The 23,789-nt window shown below is 46.6% G+C and overlaps 1 protein-coding gene across 1 annotated transcript; it reads right to left on the bottom strand.

Annotated features, from left to right (window-relative positions):
* Positions 1–257: 257 nt before the first annotated feature.
* LOC146351707 (cytochrome P450 2J2-like) lies at positions 258–23,501 on the bottom strand. Its single transcript, XM_084842092.1, has 8 exons — positions 23,345–23,501; positions 20,379–20,528; positions 20,003–20,163; positions 17,418–17,594; positions 15,159–15,300; positions 9,625–9,812; positions 3,998–4,139; positions 258–746 (listed from the first exon to the last, which is right to left on the bottom strand). The coding sequence occupies exons 1-8, from the start codon at positions 23,454–23,456 to the stop codon at positions 556–558; spliced, it is 1,263 nt and encodes a 420-aa protein (XP_084698218.1). The 5' UTR covers positions 23,457–23,501; the 3' UTR covers positions 258–555.
* Between the last annotated feature and the right edge of the window lie 288 nt (positions 23,502–23,789).

Genomic DNA, 23,789 nt, shown 5'->3' with positions numbered 1-23,789 from the left:
AATAACAATTCCCATGCAGCTAAAATCAACCATTTCCTAAAGCAGTGTCACAGGGCAGGCTGGTGAATGATCAGCTCCCATGTGTGACATCACTGGGGACCGTGGACACTTGCAGCTGTCTGGACCCAGCTCCTGCTGCAGCTGGGACACACGGATGCATCAGCAAACACTGCCAGCACACTACATTTGTACGGAGGAAAAATTCAGCACCGAGCACTTGTGCACAAAGAGCAAAGTAGAGGGGGAAATCTCTTTTTCAGGTGATGGGGATTTATTTAGCAACCAGTTACAGCACAGATCTGTTTCCAGTTCTGAGGCAGTGGAGAAGTACTAGGATAGAATGAACTGAACAATTCAAGGCAGAACATCAGATTTCATGACAAGTAATGAAGGAGATACGAACTTGAGCACATTCCAGGAGAGAGCAGAGGACAGGAGGGCCTGGCGTGCCATGGTCCATGGGGTCACAAAGAGTCAGACATGACATAACAACTGAACAACAATGAAGGAGATATTTACAGAAATAAATAGTACATGTAATTATTTGTATATGCTTTATGAGGAGCTACAGCGGGGAACAGCACAGATTTTATAGGGATGGGGATGTGTTGTCAACCCTGTGATGGGTTCTTGATTGAGCTCCTTCACTCCTTCTGGCAGCTGGAACCTGAAGGCCCTCAACAGGCTGGTCAAGAAGATGAAGAGCTCGATCCTCGCCAGCTGCTCCCCCAGGCACACCCGAGCTCCTGTGGAGAAAATAAGGGAAAGGTAGCAAGCGAGTAATAATCTGTTCCCCAGGGCATAGATCCCAGTCAAGAATTAGGGATGAATCTGAGATAGGAACACGTGTTGGTAGGCCATGGATTCCTCCCACCTTCTAAAGTCACCACCCGGAACGCCTGCTGCTACACCTGCCGCCTCCAGACCTCCCTTTTACTCCATTGGTTGGCAACCCTCGGGGGTTAGCTTTGGCCCAGGGTGCCTCAGTTTGATTGACCCTGACTATATACAGTCTCAGAGCAAGTCCAACTACTGGAAGCACTTAGGACAGGGAAATAATCAGGGCTACTTTCCACTCCGCTTGGCCAAGTTGTGTAATAATGACATATCGTAGTTGATTATGGACAACAATCCTTGGACAATACTGGCAACTGGCCAGCCCAGCAACAGTGGGCTATGTCACAAATTCTCAAAGGAAGAGATGGAGAGAGACAGAAAGGGAGGAAGAGATGCCTGCATTGCTGATTGTCCTGGGCTTCCACCCCTAGCTGCTGCATGGAGGCTTTCTCATTCACTTCTGCTGCTGAGTTGAAAGTTGGCTGTTGTAGCATGTTTTTTTAACCCTCAGCTGTTCTGTAGTGCTATGCACAATTGCCAAGCCTAACAGTAGAACAAGTCTTACAGCCTTCCTTTGTGGGCGAGGAGAATCCAGTTCCCAGCCCTAGTATAGGACAGGCAAGCCCAGAGCTCAGCTGCTCATAGGGATGGTGCAGGATGCCCGACTGGGTCCGGGAGTCTGTCAGGCTCTCCCCCGCCGCCCCGACTGCAGCCCGGACTGCACCTACCAAGCCCCTGCCCTTACTCAGCCCTGCTTGTGCTCTCCTGGACTCTCCCTGCACTCACCTGGATCCATCTGCGAGCGCCCACTATTTTGCCTCTAGAGGCATAATACTTCTAATATTGCATAGATCAAGCTTTCCCAGTCCGATGTGCGCATATTTAAATATGCACACTTTAATAAGCTCATTTTTCATTAAAAGAAAAAAAAACCTCCACAAAAGGGTGGGCGCTTGCAGATGGGACCCAGGGTTAGTGTGGTGGCTCGCTGAACTCGTGGGGGCTCGAGCACAGGTCTAAGGGGGATTGCGAGGGGGTGATGCTCCAGTGGGCCCCCGCCGATACTGGGCACATCCCTAACTGCTCACCAAACACCACAGTTTGTATGCACACTGTAATACTAGGCTAGTAGTTTGACTCATTAGAAGAGCTGTATATTCCCTTATGGAAAAAGAGGAAACCTCATCATCCCAAAGATCACAGGCGGGCAACTTGTTTGGCCTCCGGCTCCCATCATCCCTCACCATGGACTATGCTGGCTAGGGCTCATGGGAATTGTAGGCTAAAACATCTGGAGTGCCACAAGTTGCCCACTCCTGCCTAAGATGACAGTATTAGTCACTTGAACTTATTTTCCAGCTGTGCCTTCACCAGTGAAGGTACAGAACGCTGAGATATTCCATATGTTACATGGGAATGTAATTCAGTGACTATTATCAAATGACCATTTTCCAAAGTCCAACACTAATGGTGCAATCCTATGCGTGTTCTACTCAGAAGGAAGTGCTGTTGAGTTCAAGGGACTTCCTGTCAGGTAACTGTCTATAGAATCATAAAGGAAACATGTCTTTTTTCTTAGAAACAGAAAACCTGAGATAAACCTCACTCTCCTAAAAAATGAGAAAGTGGGATAGTTTTGTTTCAGACTCAGCTGGGACTCTGGTTTCAGGCCAGACTCCATTACATCTGATGAAAAGAAATAGGGCTCTTTTAGGCTTGCCTGAATGGAAGTCAGATGGCATCTATGTCTTATGCTGGGGAATGGGGTGTGTGCAACCCTGTTGGTTCTTCTGGACCTCTCAGCAGCTTTCAATACCATCAGCCATGGTATCCTTCTGGATCATTTATCTGGGTTGGGCTTGGGAGGCACAGTTTTAAAGTGGTCCCAGTCCTTTACGGAGGAGCTTTCTCAGAAGGTGGTGCTGGGGGATGTCTGTTCCACCCCATGGCCGTTAGCCTGTGGGGTGCCACAAGGTTCTATCTTGTCTCCCATGCTTTTTAACATCTACATGAAACCATTGGGGGAAGTCATCAGGAGGTTTGGGCTGAAACGTCATCAGTATGAGGATGATACTCAGCTCTACCTCACGTTTCCATCTGTGCATCCTAGGGAGGCTGTGGAACTCTTGAGCCACTGTCTGGGGGCTGTTTTGGGATGGATGAGGGTGAACAAGCTGAAACTTTATCCAGACAAGACTGAGGTCCTGTGGGTTGGGAAACCAACTACTTTGGATGGAGGTTTACAACTGGTCTTAGACAGGGTTGCACTCCCCCTGAAAGACCTAGTGTGCACTCTGGGAGTCCTCCTGGACTCTGAGCTAACTGGGGAAGCCCAGGTGGCTGCCATGTCCAGGAGTCCGCTGGTATGCCAGCTGTGACCGTCTCTGGAGAGGATGGACTTTGCCTCAGTTATCCATGCAATGGTCATGTTCAGGCTGGACTACTGTAATGCACTGTATGTGGGGCTGCCTTTGGAAACTTCAGCTGGTGCAGAATGCGGCCACCCGAGTGTTGGTGGGGGCGAGGCAATTTGATCACATAACGCCTAAACTGCACCAGCTGCACTGGTTACCAGTGTGTTTTCGTGCCCAATTTAAAGTGCTGGTTTTGACCCTTAAAGGCTGAAATGGTTTGGGACCAAATGACTTGAAGGACCACTTTCATCCATATAAGCCTGCCTGCACTTTAAGATCAGAAAGAGAGGCCCTTCCCATCTGCCCATCTGTGAAAGCCGTTAGGTGGGTGGGAACATGTGAGAGGGCCTTCTCTGCAGTGACCCCACACTTTTGGAACAAGTTGCCATTGGAGGTCCACCATGCTCTGTCATTGCAGACTTTTAAGAAGGCCATGAAAACATATTATTTTACTGTGGCTTTCTCTTATTATGATTGCTGCTGTTGCTGTTTTCGCTATTGTTGGTGGTTTTATTGTCAGCTTTTATTGTTGCTTTTATTGCTATTTTATTGTGATTATGTTTTTATCACTTAATATTTTAACTGTTTTTATGCATTTTATTGCTGTGAGATGCCTTGGGAGGGCTTCTGCCCTGAAAGGCGACCTAGACATTTTTAAAAATAAATAAATAAAACAAAAAATCTCCTGAAAGCAACCCAATAAATGTGTCTGTAAATCCCAAGCAGGTTTGGATTTCTGCATTTACCTGCGCCAAATGCCAGAAATTCTTCTCTAGCCACAAAATTTCCCTCCTTGTCCAAAAAATGATTTGGGTTGAACTCTTCCGGAGTCTCCCACTGCTCAGGATCCAGAAGAACAGAGCGCATGTCTGGAATAATCAGGGCCTCCTGCAAGAAAGAACAGTTCATTTCAGGATTATTCCTCACTTCCACAGTACTAATTGTCAAGAGTTTCTCACATACGTACATATGTACATACGCATGCACGCACCTACCTCTTGGAAGAGGACACACTGGGAATGGGTTATCTTAGCCCAACGCTGTGTTTCTCCATAAGGAGCAGTGAGCCCAAAGAATGAAAATGGTCCCTTTCCTTTTTAAAACTTCCTAGGCAGGCAATGGCAGGTAGGCAGTTTGGTTCCCACCCACCCCAGTTAAAAGAAAAGCCTCAGAGCTAGGGTTGTGCACGGACCCCCCAGTCTGCTTTGGATGCTGCTTCAGATCTCTGATGTGACCCCTATCCGCCTCCTACCAATTTGGACCCCCTCCGCTTCAACTCAGATCTGAATCCGAAGTGAGATTCGGATATCTGTATCACCAGTTCGGGGTGTTTTCCCATTGTCTTGCATGGGAAAACACAAACGGTCATAACTTTTTTTAGTTTTTATGATACATGCATGAAATTTGGAGAGGTCTCCACCCCCTGGAGAGGAGGCCACCCGCAAAATTTCAGACACTTTGGCCCAGTGGTGTTTGTCCTAGGTGGAGTTAAAATCTGATGTTTTCCACAGAAACTCTCAAAGCAAAGAGCTTTAACTTCGCTGTGGTTCCACACACACGCATGACACCTTGGCCTCTCCCAGCCCCCTCGAGGGCATCACACCCCACAAAGCCCAGGCAGTTTGGTCCACCGGCTTGTGTGCTAGGCGCAGGTTGAATCTGACATTCCCAGAAACTCACACCAGACTCAGAAAGGAAAGTGTGCTGCAGTAGAGGCCCCTAATCTGTGCTGCAGGTTTCTTTGATGTGCAAAACAACCCTTGCCTTATTCAGAAGACTCACTGGCTCTGCCTTTCTATGGCCGAATACACACATTACCCGGCAGAAAGGCTGGAAGAGGTTATTTTTTAACTGCTTTTATTTATTTCCAGCACACACACTCAATTAGGGATGTCAGAGAATTCCGCGACAGATCTCGGTGAGGCCGAATGCCAGTGGATTCGGCCCCCCGAAACCCGTCGCGGAACGAAGCCCCCGCCCCCCCACCCCATGAAAGGCATACGGGATGAAAGGCGCATAAAACGGAGCACTTACCTGCTCCCGTCCGCGCTGCTGTGCGAATGGCGGCCGTCCTGCGGCCACCATTTGCTTCCTCCTTCAGCCGTGATAGGCTACGTAAATACTTACGTAGCCTATCATGGCTAACGCAGGGACGCAAATGACGGCGGCTACAACAGCCACCATTTTTGTCCCTGCAGGGCTGCCCAGTGGCCGGATGTCCGGCTGTGGGCGGCCGGAGCTGGCCAACGGCTCTGCGGCTTGGCTGTGGAGCGGAGCCGGCCGGCCAGGATTCTGGGGGGGAGGCACGGAGCGCCTCCCCCCCCCAGCAAGGATTCCGGAGGGAGGGACAGAGCGCCTCCCCCCACCTGTGGAGCCTGGCAGAGCCAGGTAAGTGGGGTTTCGTACACCCCTACACTCAGGGATGTACGAAAGTCACTTACCTTTTCAAAGAGTGACATTCGCAGTGAGGGGGAGGCGCTCCGTCCCTCCCCCCCAAATTCTGCCCGGCCAGCTCCACTCTGCAGTGACTCCTCAGAGCAGCTGGCTGGGGCCGCCCGCAGCTGGACATCTGGCCACTGGGCAGCCTGCACAGGGACGCAAATGGCGGCCGCCGTAGCCGCCGCCATTTGCGTCCCTGTATTTTGCCATGATAGGCTACGTAAATATTTACGTACCCTATCATGGCAAAAAAAGAAAAGAAAAGGGAATGCAAATGGTGGCAGCTACGGCGACTGCCATTTGCGTTCCCTTTTTCTTTGCTGTGATAGGCTATGTAAATATTTACTTAGCCTATTATGGCAAAATACAGGGGCGCAAATGGCATAGTGGCTGCCATTTGTGTTCCTTTTTTTTTTTTGCTGTAATAGGCTACGTGATAGGCTACGTAAATATTTACATAGCCTATCATGGCTATAATGAAGAAGCGAATGGCAGCCACAGACGCGGCCGCCATTCGCAAAGCAGCGCGAATGGCAGCAGGTAAGTGCTCCGTGTTGCGCGCCTTTCGCCGTGTGGGGGGCGGGGGGCTTCATTCTGCCATGGATTTTGGGGGGCCAAATGCACTGGCATTCGGCCTCACCAAGATCTGTGGCAGAATTCTCTGACATCCCTACACTCAGTGAGTATTCTGAATGTATTTTACCCAGCGGTTCCTGCTTGGGGGGCAGCTAAAGTTTGATTTTCTCCACAAAAACTCTCAAAGCAAAGAGCTGTAACTTCTCCATTTCCACACACGCACCTGACATCTTGCCCCCTCCCAGCCCCCCTCAAGGGCATTGTAATCCCCAAAGCCCAGGCAATTTGGCCCATCAGCTTGCGTGCTAGGTGGAGGTGAAATTTGAGTTTTTCCAGGAAAACTCCCAAAGCAAGGAGCTGTAACTTCTCCCTACCTCTGCCCCTGCCAGCATCCCAAAGATGCCTCATATTCCTCTGGATTGTTTTGCCACACAGTGGAGTGTTATTGGAATAAGAAGGTAATTACTATAAATACCATGTGTCTTGTGCTTTTTCAACACTGCCTTGAAATTTGGACATATAGTGTTGGTGGAACAATGACCTAGCACGCGCACACACATGGACACACAAGGGATAAAGTAAGGCAGAACTACCCAAGCAAATAATGGGTGTCTTTAATTTATTGTTTTATATTTCATGTTCTTTTATGGAAGGCAGCTTAGCTTCAAGAAATACATGACAATAGCAGAGGCGATAAGAGCCGAGAACAATATAACAATATATAATATAATATATTAATATAATATATAATAATAAAAAACCCTTCTTTAATTTCTATTTGGGGAGGCTCAACACAGAGAAGACACAGACGGTTCACCTCAGCACAGGGTTGGGGGGACAGGGATGAACACTACACACATAGGCTGCTATAATATGCCTTCTTTTAAGAATTTAGAAAGAAAGAAAAAACTAAATGCTTGAATGTGACTTAAAGGCAGGGGAGGGGGGACAAGCCCAGAAGTCAATGTTTGCTTTTAAAAATTTAACTAAAACTGGGTTTGTAAAAATCTAAAAGAGACAGAGTTGATGGACAAAACTGACAAGGAAATAGAATGGAGAAAGCAGCAGTGAGGGTCAACATTAAATAACAAACACAGCCTTTTCCGGAGTCCAAAATCGAGATAAACAAACACACGCAGGAATGGCAGGGGAGGGGACAGCATAGCAGCAACAAGCGAGGAAAAGCTATGTTAGTTTGAAAAAATATGGAAAGGAGAGATGAATCTAATCAAACACAAATAACAAACGAGTCGGAGGTAGAAAGAAATAGGAGAAGGCAGCTGGAAGAGGTGCTGCAAAAGATACCGTCCCAAAGGGGACGGATGATCAAGGAGCGAGGGACGGGAATGCTCCCAGTACAACCAAAATTTAATTTAATTTAATTTAATTTTGAGGAAAGCCTAATGGCAATCAAAATTGAATAAATTGAAGGAACAACTCTTAGGAATGCACGCGCATGTGTGCACACACACACCAGCCCTCTCTCCCAAAGACACAGCTAGCACAATAACTGAACGCAGCTTTCGCCAACGTTTATAACCCCCTTCCTCCACCACTCTCTCTGATTGGAGACTGCTGGTGTCGGTTCTGGCTGAGAGTTCCTATTTGCCAAAGCACACTCCCTCCTCCTTCTGCGCTTGCCTTACTGCCTCCCCCCACCTTCCTGCGTCCGCTTGCCTTCTACCTGCCTCCCTCCTCCTCTTCCTCCTCCTACCCCTCCACGTGAGCATTCAGAGGTTGATACATTTTGGAGACAGCCTGTCTGGACTGCTCAGGCATTAAGTAGAGCTCCGAATATACAGGGCGGAGGAGGCGCTTTGTTGGGGGGGGATTCGTCCTGGGGTGCCTCAGTACTGCTCTGACCTACCTCGTATCATGAGGATTTTGCTCTGAATAAGCCCGCTTCGCCTTATTATATGGACTTCGTAACTAGGCAGTGCACAGCCCTACTCAGAGCATTTTGCCACCCCAACATGCCTCTGGGATGATGCTAGCAGGTGGAGAAATATGGCCAGAGGTCTTGATTAGGGGTTTTGCATTTCATGGGGTGGGGGAAGAGGGAATCCAGCTTGCATGCCTGCAATTGCCTGCACAAGCAGCTTTAAAGGGATGGGGTGAGAAATTAAAGCTACTAGTGATAAGGATCCCTGAAGTTAAAATCCTTTCAGCCCCCACCTTGAAAATAATCAGAACACCGCTTTCGAGGGATGGACGAAAGTCCCTTACCTGTTCTCGAAGCTTGCTTCGCAGTGGGGGGGAGGCGCTTCAGTTCTCCCCCCGAAGTTCAGGAGAGGGGGGGGAGGCGCCCCGCCTCGCCCGGCCGAAATTCAGGCCGGGGGGAGGCGCCCCATCCCTCGCTGCTGAAATTCAGGCCGGGTAGAAGCGTCCCGTCTACCCGGCCGCGAAAAAAAAAGTAAACACACACACCCGTGATAGGCTACGTAACGATTTACGTAGCCTATCACGGCTAGATTTCCAAAGTCAGCCATGATAGGCTATGTAAATCGTCACGTAGCCTATCACGGGTGACTTTGGAAAAAAAAAAAAGCGCGTACGCAAATGGCAGCTCCCATGGGGACCGCCATTTGCGTTCCTTATTTTGACACGTCTAGTCTACATAAAGATTTACGTAGACTACGGCGAAAATAAGGGCAACGCAAATAGCGTTCCCTTATTTTCGCCGTAGTCTACGTAAATCTTTATGTAGACTAGACGTGCCAAAATAAGGAACGCAAATGGCGGCGCCCATGGGCCGCCGCCATTTGCGTACGCGCTTTTTTTTTCCAAAGTCACCCATGATAGGCTACGTGATGATTTACGTAGCCTATCACGGCTGACTTTGGAAATCCAGCCGTGATAGGCTACGTAAATCGTTACGTAGCCTATCACGGGTGTTGTTGTTTTTTTTTACTTTACTTTTTTTTTTGCAATGGCGGTGGCGGTGGCAGCCGGTCGGGAGACCGGCCGCTGCCCCCACCCCCGACAAAACGCCGCCGAACCGCCGCCAGGACCCGCCGCCGAGAGGGACATTCGGCCATGATAAGTCCCATCCCGGGAGGGGGCGGGGGGCCAGCGGAGAATTTCCCCACCAATTTTGGGGGGCCGAATGCGTTGGCATTCGGCCTCCCAAAGATTCGTGGAGAAATTCTCCACCATCCCTACGCGCTTTCCAATCTCCAATCTGCACACTGGATGGAGGGGGGAGAGTTTCAGTTCCAGGTCCAGTTCAGAACACAACTTATGTGTTCTTTCCAAAATAAACACTGGGTGTTTATAGTTGTACGTATGAAATCTATCATGTTTGTACTTGCTCCTTGTTCCTGGGATATAGGAATGCAGCCATCGCTATATTCCATACCTTGGGAATGAGAAAACCATTCACTTTCACATCCTTTGTAGGTTTTCTTGGGACTCCAAATAATAAGGCATATTTTGAACGCTGGATCTCATGAATTACGGCATTCGTGTAGTGGAGCTTGTTTTTATCTTCATAGCAGATTGAGTGAGAAGAACCTAAAACATCTTCCATCTCCTTGTGGACTTTATCTGAGGAAAATAATAGAACTGGAAGCCTTATATTGAATATTTATATTTCAGAAATATTGAGTAACCACTGACACATACTTATTCTACACGATATTATTTCATAAGAATGTCTAAAGGAACCCCATATTCCAACATTTCTACACAAGGCTTTACTGCATGCTAATGATTGGTCCCTCATGGAAGTTTGCAAGTTCCTTACATGATGTGTCAACCTCCTGGGCATCTCTCACACTTTCTGACATTTTACCTAGGTTTAATAATATCGGCGATTATCCAATAAGGAATGTTAATCCGCTATACTGGCAGCATGTATAATATAAGGGACGGACTAAAGTCCCTTACCTGGTCCCGCAGCTTGCTTCGCGGTGGGGGGGAGGCGCTTCGGTTCTCCCCCCGAAGTTCAGGCTGGGGGGGGAGGCGCCCCGCCTCGCCCGGCCAAAATTCAGGCCGGGGGGGAGGCGCCCTGCTTCGCCCGGCCGAAATTCAGGCCGGGGAGAAGCGCCCCGTCTCCCCGGCCGCGAAATACAAAAGTAAAGTTTAAAAAAACCACACACACACCCGTGATAGGCTACGTAATGATTTACGTAGCCTATCACAGCTAGATTTCCAAAGTCAGCCGTGATAGGCTACGTAAATCATTACGTAGCCTATCACGGGTGACTTTGAAAACAAAAAAAAAGTGCGTATGCAAATGGCGGCGCCCATGGGCGCCGCCATTTGCATTCCTTATTTTGGGCCTTATTTGGGCCCAGGTAGTCTACGTAAAGATTTGCATAGACTACAGCGAAAATAAGGGCGCTGCCATTTGCGTACGCACTTTTTTTTTGTTTTCAAAGTCACCTGTGATAGGCTACGTAACGATTTACATAGCCTATCACGGCTGACTTTGGAAATCTAGCCGTGATAGGCTACGTAAATCGTTACGTAGCCTATCACGGGTGTGTGTGTATGTGTGTTTTTTAACTTTACTTTGTAATGGCGGCGGCGGTGGCAGCCGGTCGGATGACCGGCCGCCGCCCCCGCCGAAATGCCGCTGAAACGCTGCCGGGACCTGCCGCCGAGAGGGACATTCGAGGGAGGTAAGTCCCATCCCGGGGGGTGGCGGGGGGGGTGGCGGAGAATTTCACCGCCAAAAATCTCCCTGAGATTTGTGGAGAAATTCTCCGCCATCCCTATAATAAATTACTCAGTTCTGCTATACAACAGCACCATCTAGTGGCTGTATAATGAACATACAGAACTTGCAGACAAATTAATTCCCCGGATCAAAGTACACATCCACCCATGTAAAGGAGCCGATTTTAATCCTGCAAAGACTCCAGAAACTAAAGCCCCAGTAAGCTGCAGGATAAAAAAACCTGGTGTGGTGAAGCCCTTGCACATGGCAGATCAAGCAATTTGAGCATTTGGGGCATGCTTCTATGTTTCTTCTCCTCCAGGGCTAACCATGCCCATCCCTCACCTCTTGATACCTCTTACTTTGGTTCTTTCATACCATTTTTCTCTCAGTATATTTGGCAAAGGGTTACCTATTTTTGTATCTCTCCCACTCCCATTTCTCCTCCTTTAGTAGTGTTGCCTCCTCAGCTACAGATATCCTCCCCTTCTCTTCTTTGCTAAGCCGCTTCCCTTTCCTCATTTAAATCTCTCTTCAAGGCCCACTTCTTCAGCAAAATACTACTTGAGTCACCTAAGTCTCACAGTGGAGGCACATACCTGATTCTCCTCTACCCCATTTTCATTACACATTTGTCATTCCTCACTTCTGAGTCATTCAACAGCTGGTCCATCTCTTCCCATCCAAAGTATCACACAGATTAGAAGCTTTCGGGGGGGGGGGCAGGGAGTTCAGAAAACTTTACATTTTCTGGCTTGTTTTAATTCTATTGAACTGTTGATCTTGATTAGAACTTCCAGAGACTTCCTAGGGAAATGTCTGTGAAAAATAATTTTCTTGCATAAGAGGTAAGTCAACACCTTCAGGTTTGTTCTGTAGTTCCATGTCTTCTAAAGCTCCAGTCATAAATCCATTTACTCATAAGTTCCATTTCTTCAAGGAAGCTTCGAGGAGGCTGTAAGGCCTCTGGCCTGTAACCTGAGTACTCAGTCAAGTCTCCTTGTAAGCAAACCTTGTAAGCATGATGTAGTAGTAATGGGGGACTTCAATTTCCCTGATATTTGTTGGGAGACAAATTCTGCAAAACATGGCCCCTCCAGGAAATTCCTGACTTGTGTGGAGGATAACAAAAGAAGCCAATGTGGCTTCACAAAAAGCTAAGAGATGACCTGAAAACAAAAAAGCACACATATAGGTAGTGGAAAGAAGGCCAAGCAACAAAGGAAGAGTACAGGCAAATAGCACAGAATTGCAGGGATGGCATAAGGAAGGCTAAAGCTGAGAACGAGCTGAGGTTAGTGAGGGATGCTTAGGGATGTACGAAAGTCACTTACCTGGTCTCGCAGCTTGCTTCGCGGTGGGGGGGGAGGCGCTTCGTTTCTCCCCCCGAAGTTCAGGCCGGGGGGGAGGCTTCCCACCTCGCCCAGCCGAAATTCAGGCCGGGGAGAAGCGCCCCGTCTCCCCGGCCGCGAACTTCAAAAGAAAAGTAAAAAAAAAGCCCTGTGATAGGCTACGTAACGATTTACGTAGCCCATCACAGCTAGATCTGCAAAGTCACCCGTGATAAGCTACGTTAATCGTCACGTAGCCTATCACGGGTGACTTTGAAAAAAAAAAAGCGCGTACGCAAATGGCGGCTCCCATGGGGACCGTCATTTGCATTCCTTATTTTGACACGTCTAGTCTACGTAAAGATTTACGTATACGGCGAAAATAAAGGCAACGCAAATAGCGTTCCCTTATTTTCGCCGTAGTCTACGTAAATCTTTCCGTAGACTAGATGTGCCAAAATAAGGAATGCAAATGGCGGCTCCCTATGGGGGCCGCCATTAGCCGTACGCGCTTTTTTTTTTTTTTAAGTCACCCGTGATAGGCTACGTGATGATTAACATAGCCTATCATGGCTGACTTTGCAAATCTAGCCGTGATAGGCTACATAAATTGTTACGTAGCCTATCACAGGGGCGTGGTTTTTTTTTACTTTTCTTGTAATGGCGGCAGTGGCAGCCGGTCGAAAGACCGGCTGCTGCCCCCGCCCCTGACGAAGACCTGCCGAACCGCCGCCGGGACCCGCTGCCGGGAGCGACATTCGTGAAAGTTAAGTCCCATCCCGGGGGGGGGGGCGGAGAATTTCTCCCCGAACAACTTTCAGAGGACCAAATGCGTTGGCACTCGGCCCCCCGAAGTTTCGGGGAGAAATTCCCCCCCATCCCTAGAAGCAACAAAAATGCTTTCTTCAGCTTCGTGCATAGTAAAAGACAGATGAAAGAAATGGTGGTTCAGCTATTAAATAAGGAGGGCAAAATGATAACAGATGGCAAAGAAAGGACAGAAGTGCTCAATTCCAACTTTGGCTCAGTCTTCTCCCCAAAGAGGGTCTATGACCCCCCTGGCAAAGGCGAAGTACTTTATTTATTTATTTATTTATTTATCATAAATACAGTACAGGCTGAAGGGGCAGGATTGCAGCTTGAGATGGATAAGCATATGGTCAAGGAACACCTCATTACTTTGAATGAGTTCAGATCTCCAGGGCCAGATGAACCCCACCCTAGAGTAATAAAGGAACTGGCAGAAGAACTCTCAGAACTGCTGTCTATTCTCTTTGAGAAATCTTGGAGGACGGGGGAAGTGCCAGATGACTGGAAGAGGGCTAATGTTGTCCCTATCTTCAAAAAGGGCAAAAAGGAGGAACCTGGGAACTACAGACCAGTCTGTAGCCATCAATCCCTGGGAAAATTCTGGAGCAGATGATAAAGCAATCCATCTGTGAGCACCTTGAAAACAATGCAGTGATGACTCGAAGCCAACATGGATTTGTCAAGAACAAATCTTGCCAGATGAATCTGATCTCATTTTTGGATCAGGTCACCTCCCTTGTGGACTATGGAAATGCTGTGGACATCATATACCTCAACTTCAGCAAAGCTTTCGACAAAGTTCCCCATGATATCCTGATGAGCAAACTAGCTCAAAGTGGGCTAGATGAAAGAACGATCTGGTGGATCCACAGTTGGCTACACAATTGGACTCCAAGAGTGCTTATCAATGGGACCTTCTCAAACTGGGGAGAGGTAACGAGTGGGGTACCGCAGGGCTCAGTCCTGGGCCCAGTGCTCTTCATGAATGACTTGAATGACTTGGAGGAGGAGGTGCAGGGAATGCTGATCACATTTGCAGATGACACAAAATTGGGCGGGATAGCTAATACTTTGGAAGACAGAAACAAAATTCAAAGTGATCTTGATAGACTGGATCACTGAGCAGAAAACAACAGAATGAAATTTAATAGTGATAAATGCCAAGTTCTGCACCTAGGAAAAAGAAACCCAATGCACAGTTACAAGATGGGGGATATGTGGCTCAACAACACAACAAGCAAGAAGGATCTTGGAACTGTTGTAGATCACCAGCTGAGTATGAGCCAACAATGTGATGTGGCTGCCAAAAAGGCAAATACTATTATGGGCTGCATTAATAGAAGCATAGCTTCCAAATCCTGGGAAGTACCAGTTCCCCTCAACTCAGCACTGGTTAGGCCTCATCTGGAGCACTGTGTCCAGTTCTGGACACCGCACTTTAAGAAGGATGCAGACAAACTGGAGAGGGTTCAGAGGAGGGTAACGAAAATGATCAGGGGACTGGAAACAAAGCCCTATGAGGAGAGACTGAAAGAACTGGGCATGTTTAGCCTGGAGAAGAGAAGACTGAGGGGAGATATGATAGCGCTCTTCAAGTACTTGAAAGGTTGTCACAGAGAGGAAGGCCAGGATCTCTTTTCGATTATCCCAGAGAGCAGGACACGGAATCATGGGCTCAAGTTACAGGAAGCCAGATTCCGGCTGAACATCAGGAGAAACTTCCTGACTGTCAGAGCAATACAGCAATGGAACCAATTCCCTAGGGAGGCAGTGAGCTCTCCCACACTGGAGGCATTCAAGATGAGGCTGGACAGACATCTGTTGGGGATGCTCTGACTTGGATTCCTGCACTGAGCAGGGGGCTGGACTCGATGGTCTTGTAGGCCCCTTCCAACCCTACTATTCTATGATTCTATGAAACCTGGATCTGGCACATCATTATCTCAGCAGCTCTAGATTCTGGAAGCCCACGGCCGTGACAATACAGAGGCATTATTAGAGTTAAAGCTAAATGTGATGTTTAAAAACTTCCTTATCTTAGCACATCATTTGAGTGGCCCTTGCTCCCATGGGACAGATCTCTCTCACCTTGGATGTCTGGATGACTTGTCAGGAGGAGCAACGCCCATTTCAGAGAAGCGCTGGTTGTGTCTGTCCCCGCGAAAAAGAAGTCGTGAATACACTGAGCCAGGTTCTCTTCATCATAAGTAGAGTTGGGGTCATTCCTGCTCTGATGTTGACAACAGGAATAGTCACGCTTCATTTATACTGAACAGGCTGCTCTGCAACACTTACTTTCTCTGAACCCCCTTATTATCCTAGCTGTAAATCATGTTTCGTAGTTGAGTGTGATGAGATCTTGCACTCACTCGTGTGTATACCGCATCTTCTGCTGCATGTGAGGATCTGAGGATTATGGGGTTGTGCCTGGCAAAAAATGCTATATAATGTGATATGCTGCCCCACATATACGTTAAACTCTGCATTAATTAATGTGGAATAATGGATGCCCTTTGCTTTGTATTCACGATGCTCAAGAAGACCCTTTCCCCACTCCTTAATAACTCTGATTGTGAATGCAATAGGGTGGTCCAGGATGCCAGGGATAATTGATCCTTATTGACTGTTGACCATGCATCAGGAACGCAGGACACTAGTCAGACTACAGGTCCCCCTAGCCCAGTGTTGTCAACACTGACTGGCAGCAGCTCCCAAGGGTTTCAGGCAGGAGTTTATTTTCCCAGCCCTATGTGGAGATGCCAGGAATTGAACCTGGGACCTTCTGCATGCAAAGAAGATGCTTCGCCACTGAGCTACTGTCCTATGTCAAGGTTCAAGAGTCTAGCCTGCATTTGCTTTCGCAAGTATGGAAGCTGAATGTAGTATTTATCTTGCATTAGGGTACACCAGCGTATCTGTGGCATTACATAATCTGATGCGATATTACTTTTCACATTCAAGATCAGCCAACCCGGATTAGTTGCTCTTTCACCCGTTCATGCAGCAAAACCATTGCTTAAGTGTTACATAAGTGAGAGACAGGTTCAACTTCCTGGTCAGCCAAGAAGCTCACTGGGGGACTGAGCGATCCTCAGTCCATTGCTCTCTCTCAGCCAACTCTACAGGTGTTGTTGTGCGATAACATGAGGTGGAAACCATGAATGCCTACATAGGTTTCTTGGAGAAAAAGTAGGATTAAAATGTAACCTAGCTCCAGTTACCCATGCTCTGATCACCTCTCGTCTGGATTACTGCAATGCGTTATACATGGGGCTGCCTTTGGAAATGGTCCGGAAACTTCAGCTAGTCCAAAATGGGGCAGCAAGATTGTTAACAGGGACTGGACAAAGAGATCACAGTATGCCAGTACTTTCCCAGCTGCACTGGCTGACAGTCCATTTCCAGGCCTGATTCAGAGTACTGGTATTAACATGCAAAGCCCTATATGGCTTACAGCCAGATTATCTGAAGGATCACCACCTCCCGTATGTGCCTGCCCAGACCCTAAGTTCATCGCCAGCGGCCCTTCTCCATGAGCTTGCGCCAAAGGAAGCTACTTGCCTCATGCAAGTAGCTACCAGGAAGAGGGCCTTTTCTGTTGTGGCACCCCGGCTGTGGAATGAGCTCACTAGAGAGGTTCACCTGGTGCCTATGTTGTACTCCTTCCAGTGCCAGGTGAAGACCTTTTTATTCTCCCAGGCATTTTAGCTTCCTAGTCTTTTATATCTGGTGTTTTAAATCTGCATTTTAAATCTCTGCATTGCAGCTAGGTTTTATTCTAGTTGTACTGCTATACTGTGGTTTTAAGCTTTCAAATTCTATATTGTTTTATGCTGCACTTTGTGGTTTTAATTTTTGTGAACTGCCCAGGGTGCTTTGTCTATTGGGAGATATAGAAATGAAATAAACAAATAACCAAGAAATTATGTTGCACAACCAGGATGATTAAAAAGGTGAATCTTTTTGTCAGTTTTCTCAGTGCATGTTTTTGTATGGAATGGGCCCTAACCCATACTAATTTTAAGTATAGAAGCAAAGGTCCATAATCAAGATGCCTTAACACAGTTTCCACTCAGCAACAGGCACCCTATCATACTCCCAGTTGGGATTCTGAAATCTGTCTTTCTTTTTTCCAGACATTTGAGTGGATGCATTTATGTATGGATTATAACTTATTTTAGCAACTGTATTTAATATGGGTGAAGTTCAGAATGGGGACTGAATGCAAATATGATCTGAGGCCTAGAAAAATGTAATGGAGATGCTTGAAATATTACTATTCAGTCATGGGAAGGAATATAATGATTCCTTAGATGAGTGGTATTGAAATAAAAAGCAGATATTTACTTGCTCCATCTGAAGTAGATAGAAATCCGTGAAATCCTGTGGCTCATGGAAGGACGGTTGCTCCTTATGCTTCTCGATCTCCTCTCTTGCATGTGAAAGCACCATCTCCACAGCAGACAATGCTTTCTTGTGAGGCCCTGGAAGATGCTTCATGAGCCATGGGAAGATTTCATACAGCTGGAGGGAAGACAAAAGCAGAATCCCGGCATCATCAAGGGGGAGGCTGAGTAACACAGTCGATCAGCCAGCCCCTTTGGAATAGCATTTCTGCATCATCTTCTGGGTTATTCTTGAGGGTCAGCATATTAATTTGATTCTTGTTCAATGAAAAGATGGATTCAGAAGAACCTTCTAAACCCCACAATCTTCTGAATCCCATGATCACTGGATTCTAGGGAGGAGGAGCGACAGGGTTCACTGACCTGTATGAGGTCAGTGAGGCTTAGCAGCAGCAACGGTGTCGAGGTGACACTCTCTTTGTTCCTCTTTAATTGCCAGAGAATGTAGCCTCACCGCAGGCATCACTGACCGCCGCTGCTAAGGTGAGCAGCTCTGCCCCATCTGAACTGCTTTCCACCCCTCATGCCCCAGCTCACACTTTGTGGATGGGGAGCCACTGGCAATCCAGGGAGGAGTGGCTCAATGGACCCCAAGTGAAAGTTTAGATCACCCCTCCAGCATCACTACTCTGGCAGTGTCCGTAGGAATGCTCAGGATGTTTTTTTTTTTTTTAAGTAAGGCGTTATCCTCGCAGAATCAGGGCTTCTCCCCCTTTTTTTTCTAATTCAGTCATGATCTTCGGAGCTTTGAAGTTGTGAAGCTTCACAACTTCAAAGCTTCAAAGATCATGCCTCAATTAGAAAAAAAAATCACGGAGAAGCCCCGATTCTGCGAGGATAACGCCTTAATTTTTTAAAAAACAACTTCCTGAGTGGGGGATAGGAGGGGGTAAAACTTAGTCTCATTTGAAGGGATAGAACAACCCCCTGCTCAATGCAGGAAGCCTGATTCCCAGGCGGTCGTCCATCCAACTACTGACCGGGGCTGACCCCGCTTAGCTTCCAAGATCAGACAAGCGCGCACATCCAGCCCTTTGCTTGTTGCTGAGGAAATGGGGGCTGCTGAGGAAGCTACGTGATTGGTAGCCGGAAGAAGACATGGGGCCATCAAGAGCTGTGATTGGACAGGAGGGAAATACAAACACCGCCGCATATGGACAGGCAGGGGAGGGGACTATGACTGGATACGGTAGCGAAGGCGGAAAATCAGAGCACATTAAGGGGAAATACCGGGATATTAGGGTATTGAAAGTGGGAGCACGGAAGTGGGAAATTCCGGTTCCAACTCGAGGCGGCTACTGCGTAGTGTGAAAGGCGGGCGGTGAAACCTCATTGGAAGCAAAAAAAGGTGGTAAGTGTAGTTCCAGCCCAGCTCACCCTAACCACATGCTTGTTGACATTGCCAAAAAACTCCAAAGGCTGGTGAAGCAGGAGCCATGCTGATTCTTTGCAAAAACCATGCTGATTCTTCTTCAGCAAGACTGGGTTTTCTCTGTGCTTAATAATAGTGCCCAATTATTTACATGGAACAGATGTTAAGCTAAATGGGCTGTACCATGTTCACTCTCCTGTTTTCTCCCATACAGAAAGGGTTCAATCTTGTCTGCTTTAAAAAATATCATGAACATATAATAATAGAAGTTAGAGATTTTGTTTAAATCCATAGGACTTGCAACAAAATGTTGCAGTTTGAAAGCTCCTCTTCAGTGCTCCAGCCAGCCAGCCAGCCAGCCAGGCATGCCTTCTTTCTGGATATTCCATTCTATTCCCCTCCCTCTGGTTTCCTGTTCCCTGCACATCACTGGACACTTAACATTCTGCAGCCAGTGAGAATCCTCTGTTCCCACTGGGATGCTTTAGGGGCTTCATGCCCCCTTAGTTTTCCTCTGCAAATATGTTTCTTGTTGTTGTTCAGTCGTTAAGTCGTGTCCGACTCTTCGTGACCACATGGACCGTAGCACGCCAGGCCTTCCTAATTATTCCTAATTTCACATTTCTGTTACATTCTCTTCTCCTGTACTTACAGAGAAAGTTGCTAACACTCATATAACTGCCATGCTACTTTCTTCAGTTTTTTAATTTTCTTAAATAAAGTGTTACATAGTAGATTGCAATTTACAATTTTGTCTGTGGGGATGTTTGCCGGTTTGGATTTAGCTAGGTTACCCCCCAGGGTGTTTAGAACCCATTTGGTGTAGGTTCTGAAGTTAACAAGGACTGAATTAACACAAACATTGCTTTGTTTTTCACATCTCCTAAAGACATTTTTGTTTAAACAAGCTTTTCCTGAATGGCCAGCCACAGTTCTCTTGGTATAACATGATCTTAAATGCTTTTATTCTTTTGCATGTTAATTCTTTTTTACTATTCACAGCTCTAGAATCTTTTTTAAAGATATAGAGTGGTTTATACATTTTGTAAAAATAAATAAATAAATAAATAAATACAAATTTTCAAAATGCTGAGAGGAGACATGGATCGCTGTGAGACCTGTCTGTCTCAGTAGGAAAGAAAAAGACTACTCACAAGATTAAAGAAGCTACCTCCAAATTTTAAGCCAACATCAACAGCTTCAATCAGTTTCTGGAATTTTTCATCTTCAAGAGAAAACCGTTGTCCAAAAGTCACAGCACATATCACATTGGAGACTGAATTGGTGATGGGCAAGGAAGGGTCAAATGGCTGTCCTGCAAATTAAGATATATTAATATTAATCCAGCCTCTCCTATCCATACTGAGAGTGGGATTTCATGGAGGACTATTGGGATATCAGCCAATTTATTTTTCTATTAGAAATCAAGTAAAATACATCAGATTCCACTCTGTAATTTTTTTGAGTACACAAAAAATTCTGCAGATCATGACACATATCAGGCCAGCATCATCTCCTAGTATTACATACCCTTTGCATCTGCAAACACCTCCACCAGCTGATAGGCCTCCTCTTCTATTTGGCGTTCCATGCCTTTGTTCCCTAGCCCCAGCTTTCGCATAGTAACTCGACCAAACCGTCTCTGCTGCTTCCAGGTGTGACCATTTGAGAGTATAAAACCTGTGGTCATCAGGAATCAGTGGGAAATTATTACTCACATAACTCATGTTAAAAATCAGGTTCATGAACTAGAAAAGGAAACGTTTACTATGGGTCATGACCATGCATCCGAGAGCTGCCCATTCTTTCAAAAGGTAAGAACTGCATTGCTGATGCAGACTTAATCTCCATCTAGTACAGTATTAATTTACCAGTACTGGCTACTGCTGTACGCTTCGGAAACTGAAGCCCTCATTTTCTCCCATCTGAAATATTCAGGGTTGGTTCTCACAATATATTTTCCTCACTGTGCAGTCTTGGCCATCCCACTTTGTGTGCTAATGGAAGACAGGAATCAGGTGAATCTAGAAATTATAGTGTCGCCAAAATGCCATGTATGGGCAACTCTGCAGATTATGATTGCTATGGGGAAATCTTGCATCATGTTAGGCTGGCAACTCCCACAGCAAAGGCTTAACATGCAGCTGCCACACATAAGTATTTCCATCTCTTGAAACAACAAGGTCACACTCACCCTGTCTTTCTCCCAACATAGGTCATCATACAGGACAACCAAGGCTGTTTCCATGCCAAAACCTGGCCTGAACCCCAACTGAAATGGATCCATCTCATTCAAGAGTGTCGGAAGATGGTTTGCAATCACCCGCTTAAGGACCTTGCCCAGGAATGGAGCATTTGCCATTGGACTAAAAATAAGATTTTCCAGGTCTAGGGAGGATTTCTTCAAGAGTGGTCTCACCACCACTTCTTTCAGACATCCTGGGACCACTCCCTCCCACAAAGAGGTGTTAACTCACCTCCTGGCCCAGCCGGCTGTTCCCTCCCTGTTTGCTTTTATAAGCCATGAGGGGGAAAGGATCCAATGCGGAAGTGGTTGCATGAACCTGTCCAAGCACCTTGTCAACGTCCTTGAGCTGTATAACTGAAATGCGTGCAAGAAAATGGACAAGTCTGTATTCTGGATACCTCACCTGATTCACCTGCTGTAATACTGGAGTCCCAGCAAATGCAACAGATTATATTCTGGAAGTGCCTAGCAAATATATTACAGCATGCCTTGGACAGCTCTACAGTGTCCTTAGGGCCAGCATGTAACCAGATGTTAAGAGAACAATCAGCCCCACACATAGAAGCTGCAAAGCCAACCAACCTGAAGTTAGCAGGGCGGCCTTTGCCCTTGAGTATCCCCCCTCGCAGAGCAGCTCCCCCTTTTTTAGTTCTTCAGGGGGTAGCTTCTCTCAGGCAGCTAAACGCAGTCCCAGGGAGGGTCAGTAAGATGATAAATTGGCCCACCTGCCACTGTAGGTTGTTGGTCTATGATTTTAGCTGCTGATCCTTTTATCTATGGTATTGTGATGGAGGAGTAATTGTTTTATGTTTTAATTGTGATGGAGGAGTAATTGTTTTATGTTTTAATTGTTTTTATGATTGATAGGGTGGCCAGGTGGTGTGCTTTACAGGGGATATATATCTATTTTGGAGAGCTGGCAGAATACAGTTCTGTATTTGAAGGTGTCTTCTGTTTGATGGGCTGTCCAGTCCAAGACTGGTTTAGAGTCAAGGAACCATCAGGAGGGAGAGCAGGGGCTTTGAAGTTGTACATCACAGTTATCACTGGATGGCAGGTTGAGCAGGTACACAGGTCATCTCGTCAGTCTTATCCACTATGGTGAGATTTCTTGTATTTCTAGTTCAATAACTGTTGTTTGTTTATAAATTTACACCTATACATTTGCTTATGTAAATGTTATGCAGATTGGTGTCCTCTTTTAACCTCTGAAATGTAGTGCATTAATAATATTCTCTTATCCTCCTACATTTGCTACATGAGTAGTGTGTGGTGCAATATTATCTAGCTGGCATTGTACCATAAAGGTATACCTGTTTGCCTGCCTGCCTACCAGACAGCTCATCTCACTTGCCCTGCTTTGTTTCTTTTCCCAGATCCACCCTCATGCCTTCTGCCTCCCTGCTCCTCAGACATGGTCTTTCCATGCATACCTTTCAAGCAGCAAGAGTTGCTCTTGAAAAATTTTACCTGTCATCCCCCAGCTGGAGGATTCCTCTTCAGATGAAGACCAAAGATCTCAGTAACTGACAATGCCCAAGAACTATCCAGGCCAGCATTGCAGGAGACCAAGAATAAAGGGAGCTTTGCTTCAGAGCCTGAGGTGGAATGATCACTGGGCCCCAAGGAGCAATGACACCTCAAAAGGCAGGCTCAAGTCCATACACTCAGAAGAAGTGTACGATTACAGCAAACGACACTTCATGAGTAAAGACTCCACATGTGTAGGGATTTCCTATGAGGAGGACTTTTTCCATAAGCTTCTAAAGAGCACAGCTGGACTTCTAGTCGGGTTTGCAGGTTCTGCTTAAAAGATTCAGCTCCAGACTGGAAGAGCTGCTGGAACAAAGTCTCCTCATCAGTTCTGGACCCATTGTACCTTGCCAATGTCTCTCGAGTGCTTACTCTGCTCAAATTCCTGTAAGTAACCTTGGACTGCCTGTGACCATTCTTCTTGCTAAATTCTTGTCTGACACTATGCTTTGTGAACTTTGACTTTAGAATGACGTCCCTTTGCTAATTGCCTGCTCTTTGACTGAACTGGGTTTTGTTTGTGGAGTCTTTGATGTTTCAACTTAGGATGTTATTCCCTATCCAAACCCCAAGCCCTGTAAACAAGACATTATCACCATTAGTTCATGTCATCTTTGTTGTCTTCTGAACGTTGGTGATGTTCTATATGACACAGATCTTTTGTCCTCTTAAGTTATCTCTGGATAGAAGACCAGTACAGCTCTTCACAACTTACCCCTTTCTCTCCCTACAGCTTTAAAGAAAGGAAGCATTGGTCGCTCAGAGAATTCTTCTGCATGGTTGATCAGCCCTTCTTTCACGGCTTGGAATCCAGACAGGACTACCATAGGTTGGTGTCCTAGCCATACAGTGTAAATGTTTCCATATTGCTTTGCCAGCTGCCATTTGTGTCCAAGAATGGAAGAGAAGTGTTACAGTTAAACAAAGCAGATTATTTCAAGTTAATATATAAATGTCAGCCTTCCCTAGATCCTCACCTCTGCAGCTTCTGGCCATGTGCAACTCTCCTCTCTGCCTTCTCTCTCCCAGTTTTCCTTTCCGGCCAAAATCTTCCCTTCTCAACTTCCTCCTTTCCATCCTATTCCCAAACCATTTTGTTTACTCCCTCCTCCTGCCCACCTTACCCTGGCTAGGTTCAGAGAAGCAGAGAGGCCCTTTGG

This window comes from Heloderma suspectum, chromosome 3 (genome assembly GCF_057233095.1).
Source record: "Heloderma suspectum isolate Gila_16-S chromosome 3, 16-S_ref, whole genome shotgun sequence".
In the NCBI taxonomy this organism is placed as follows: domain Eukaryota; kingdom Metazoa; phylum Chordata; class Lepidosauria; order Squamata; family Helodermatidae; genus Heloderma; species Heloderma suspectum.
This window is presented reverse-complemented; position numbering and strand designations above follow the sequence as displayed.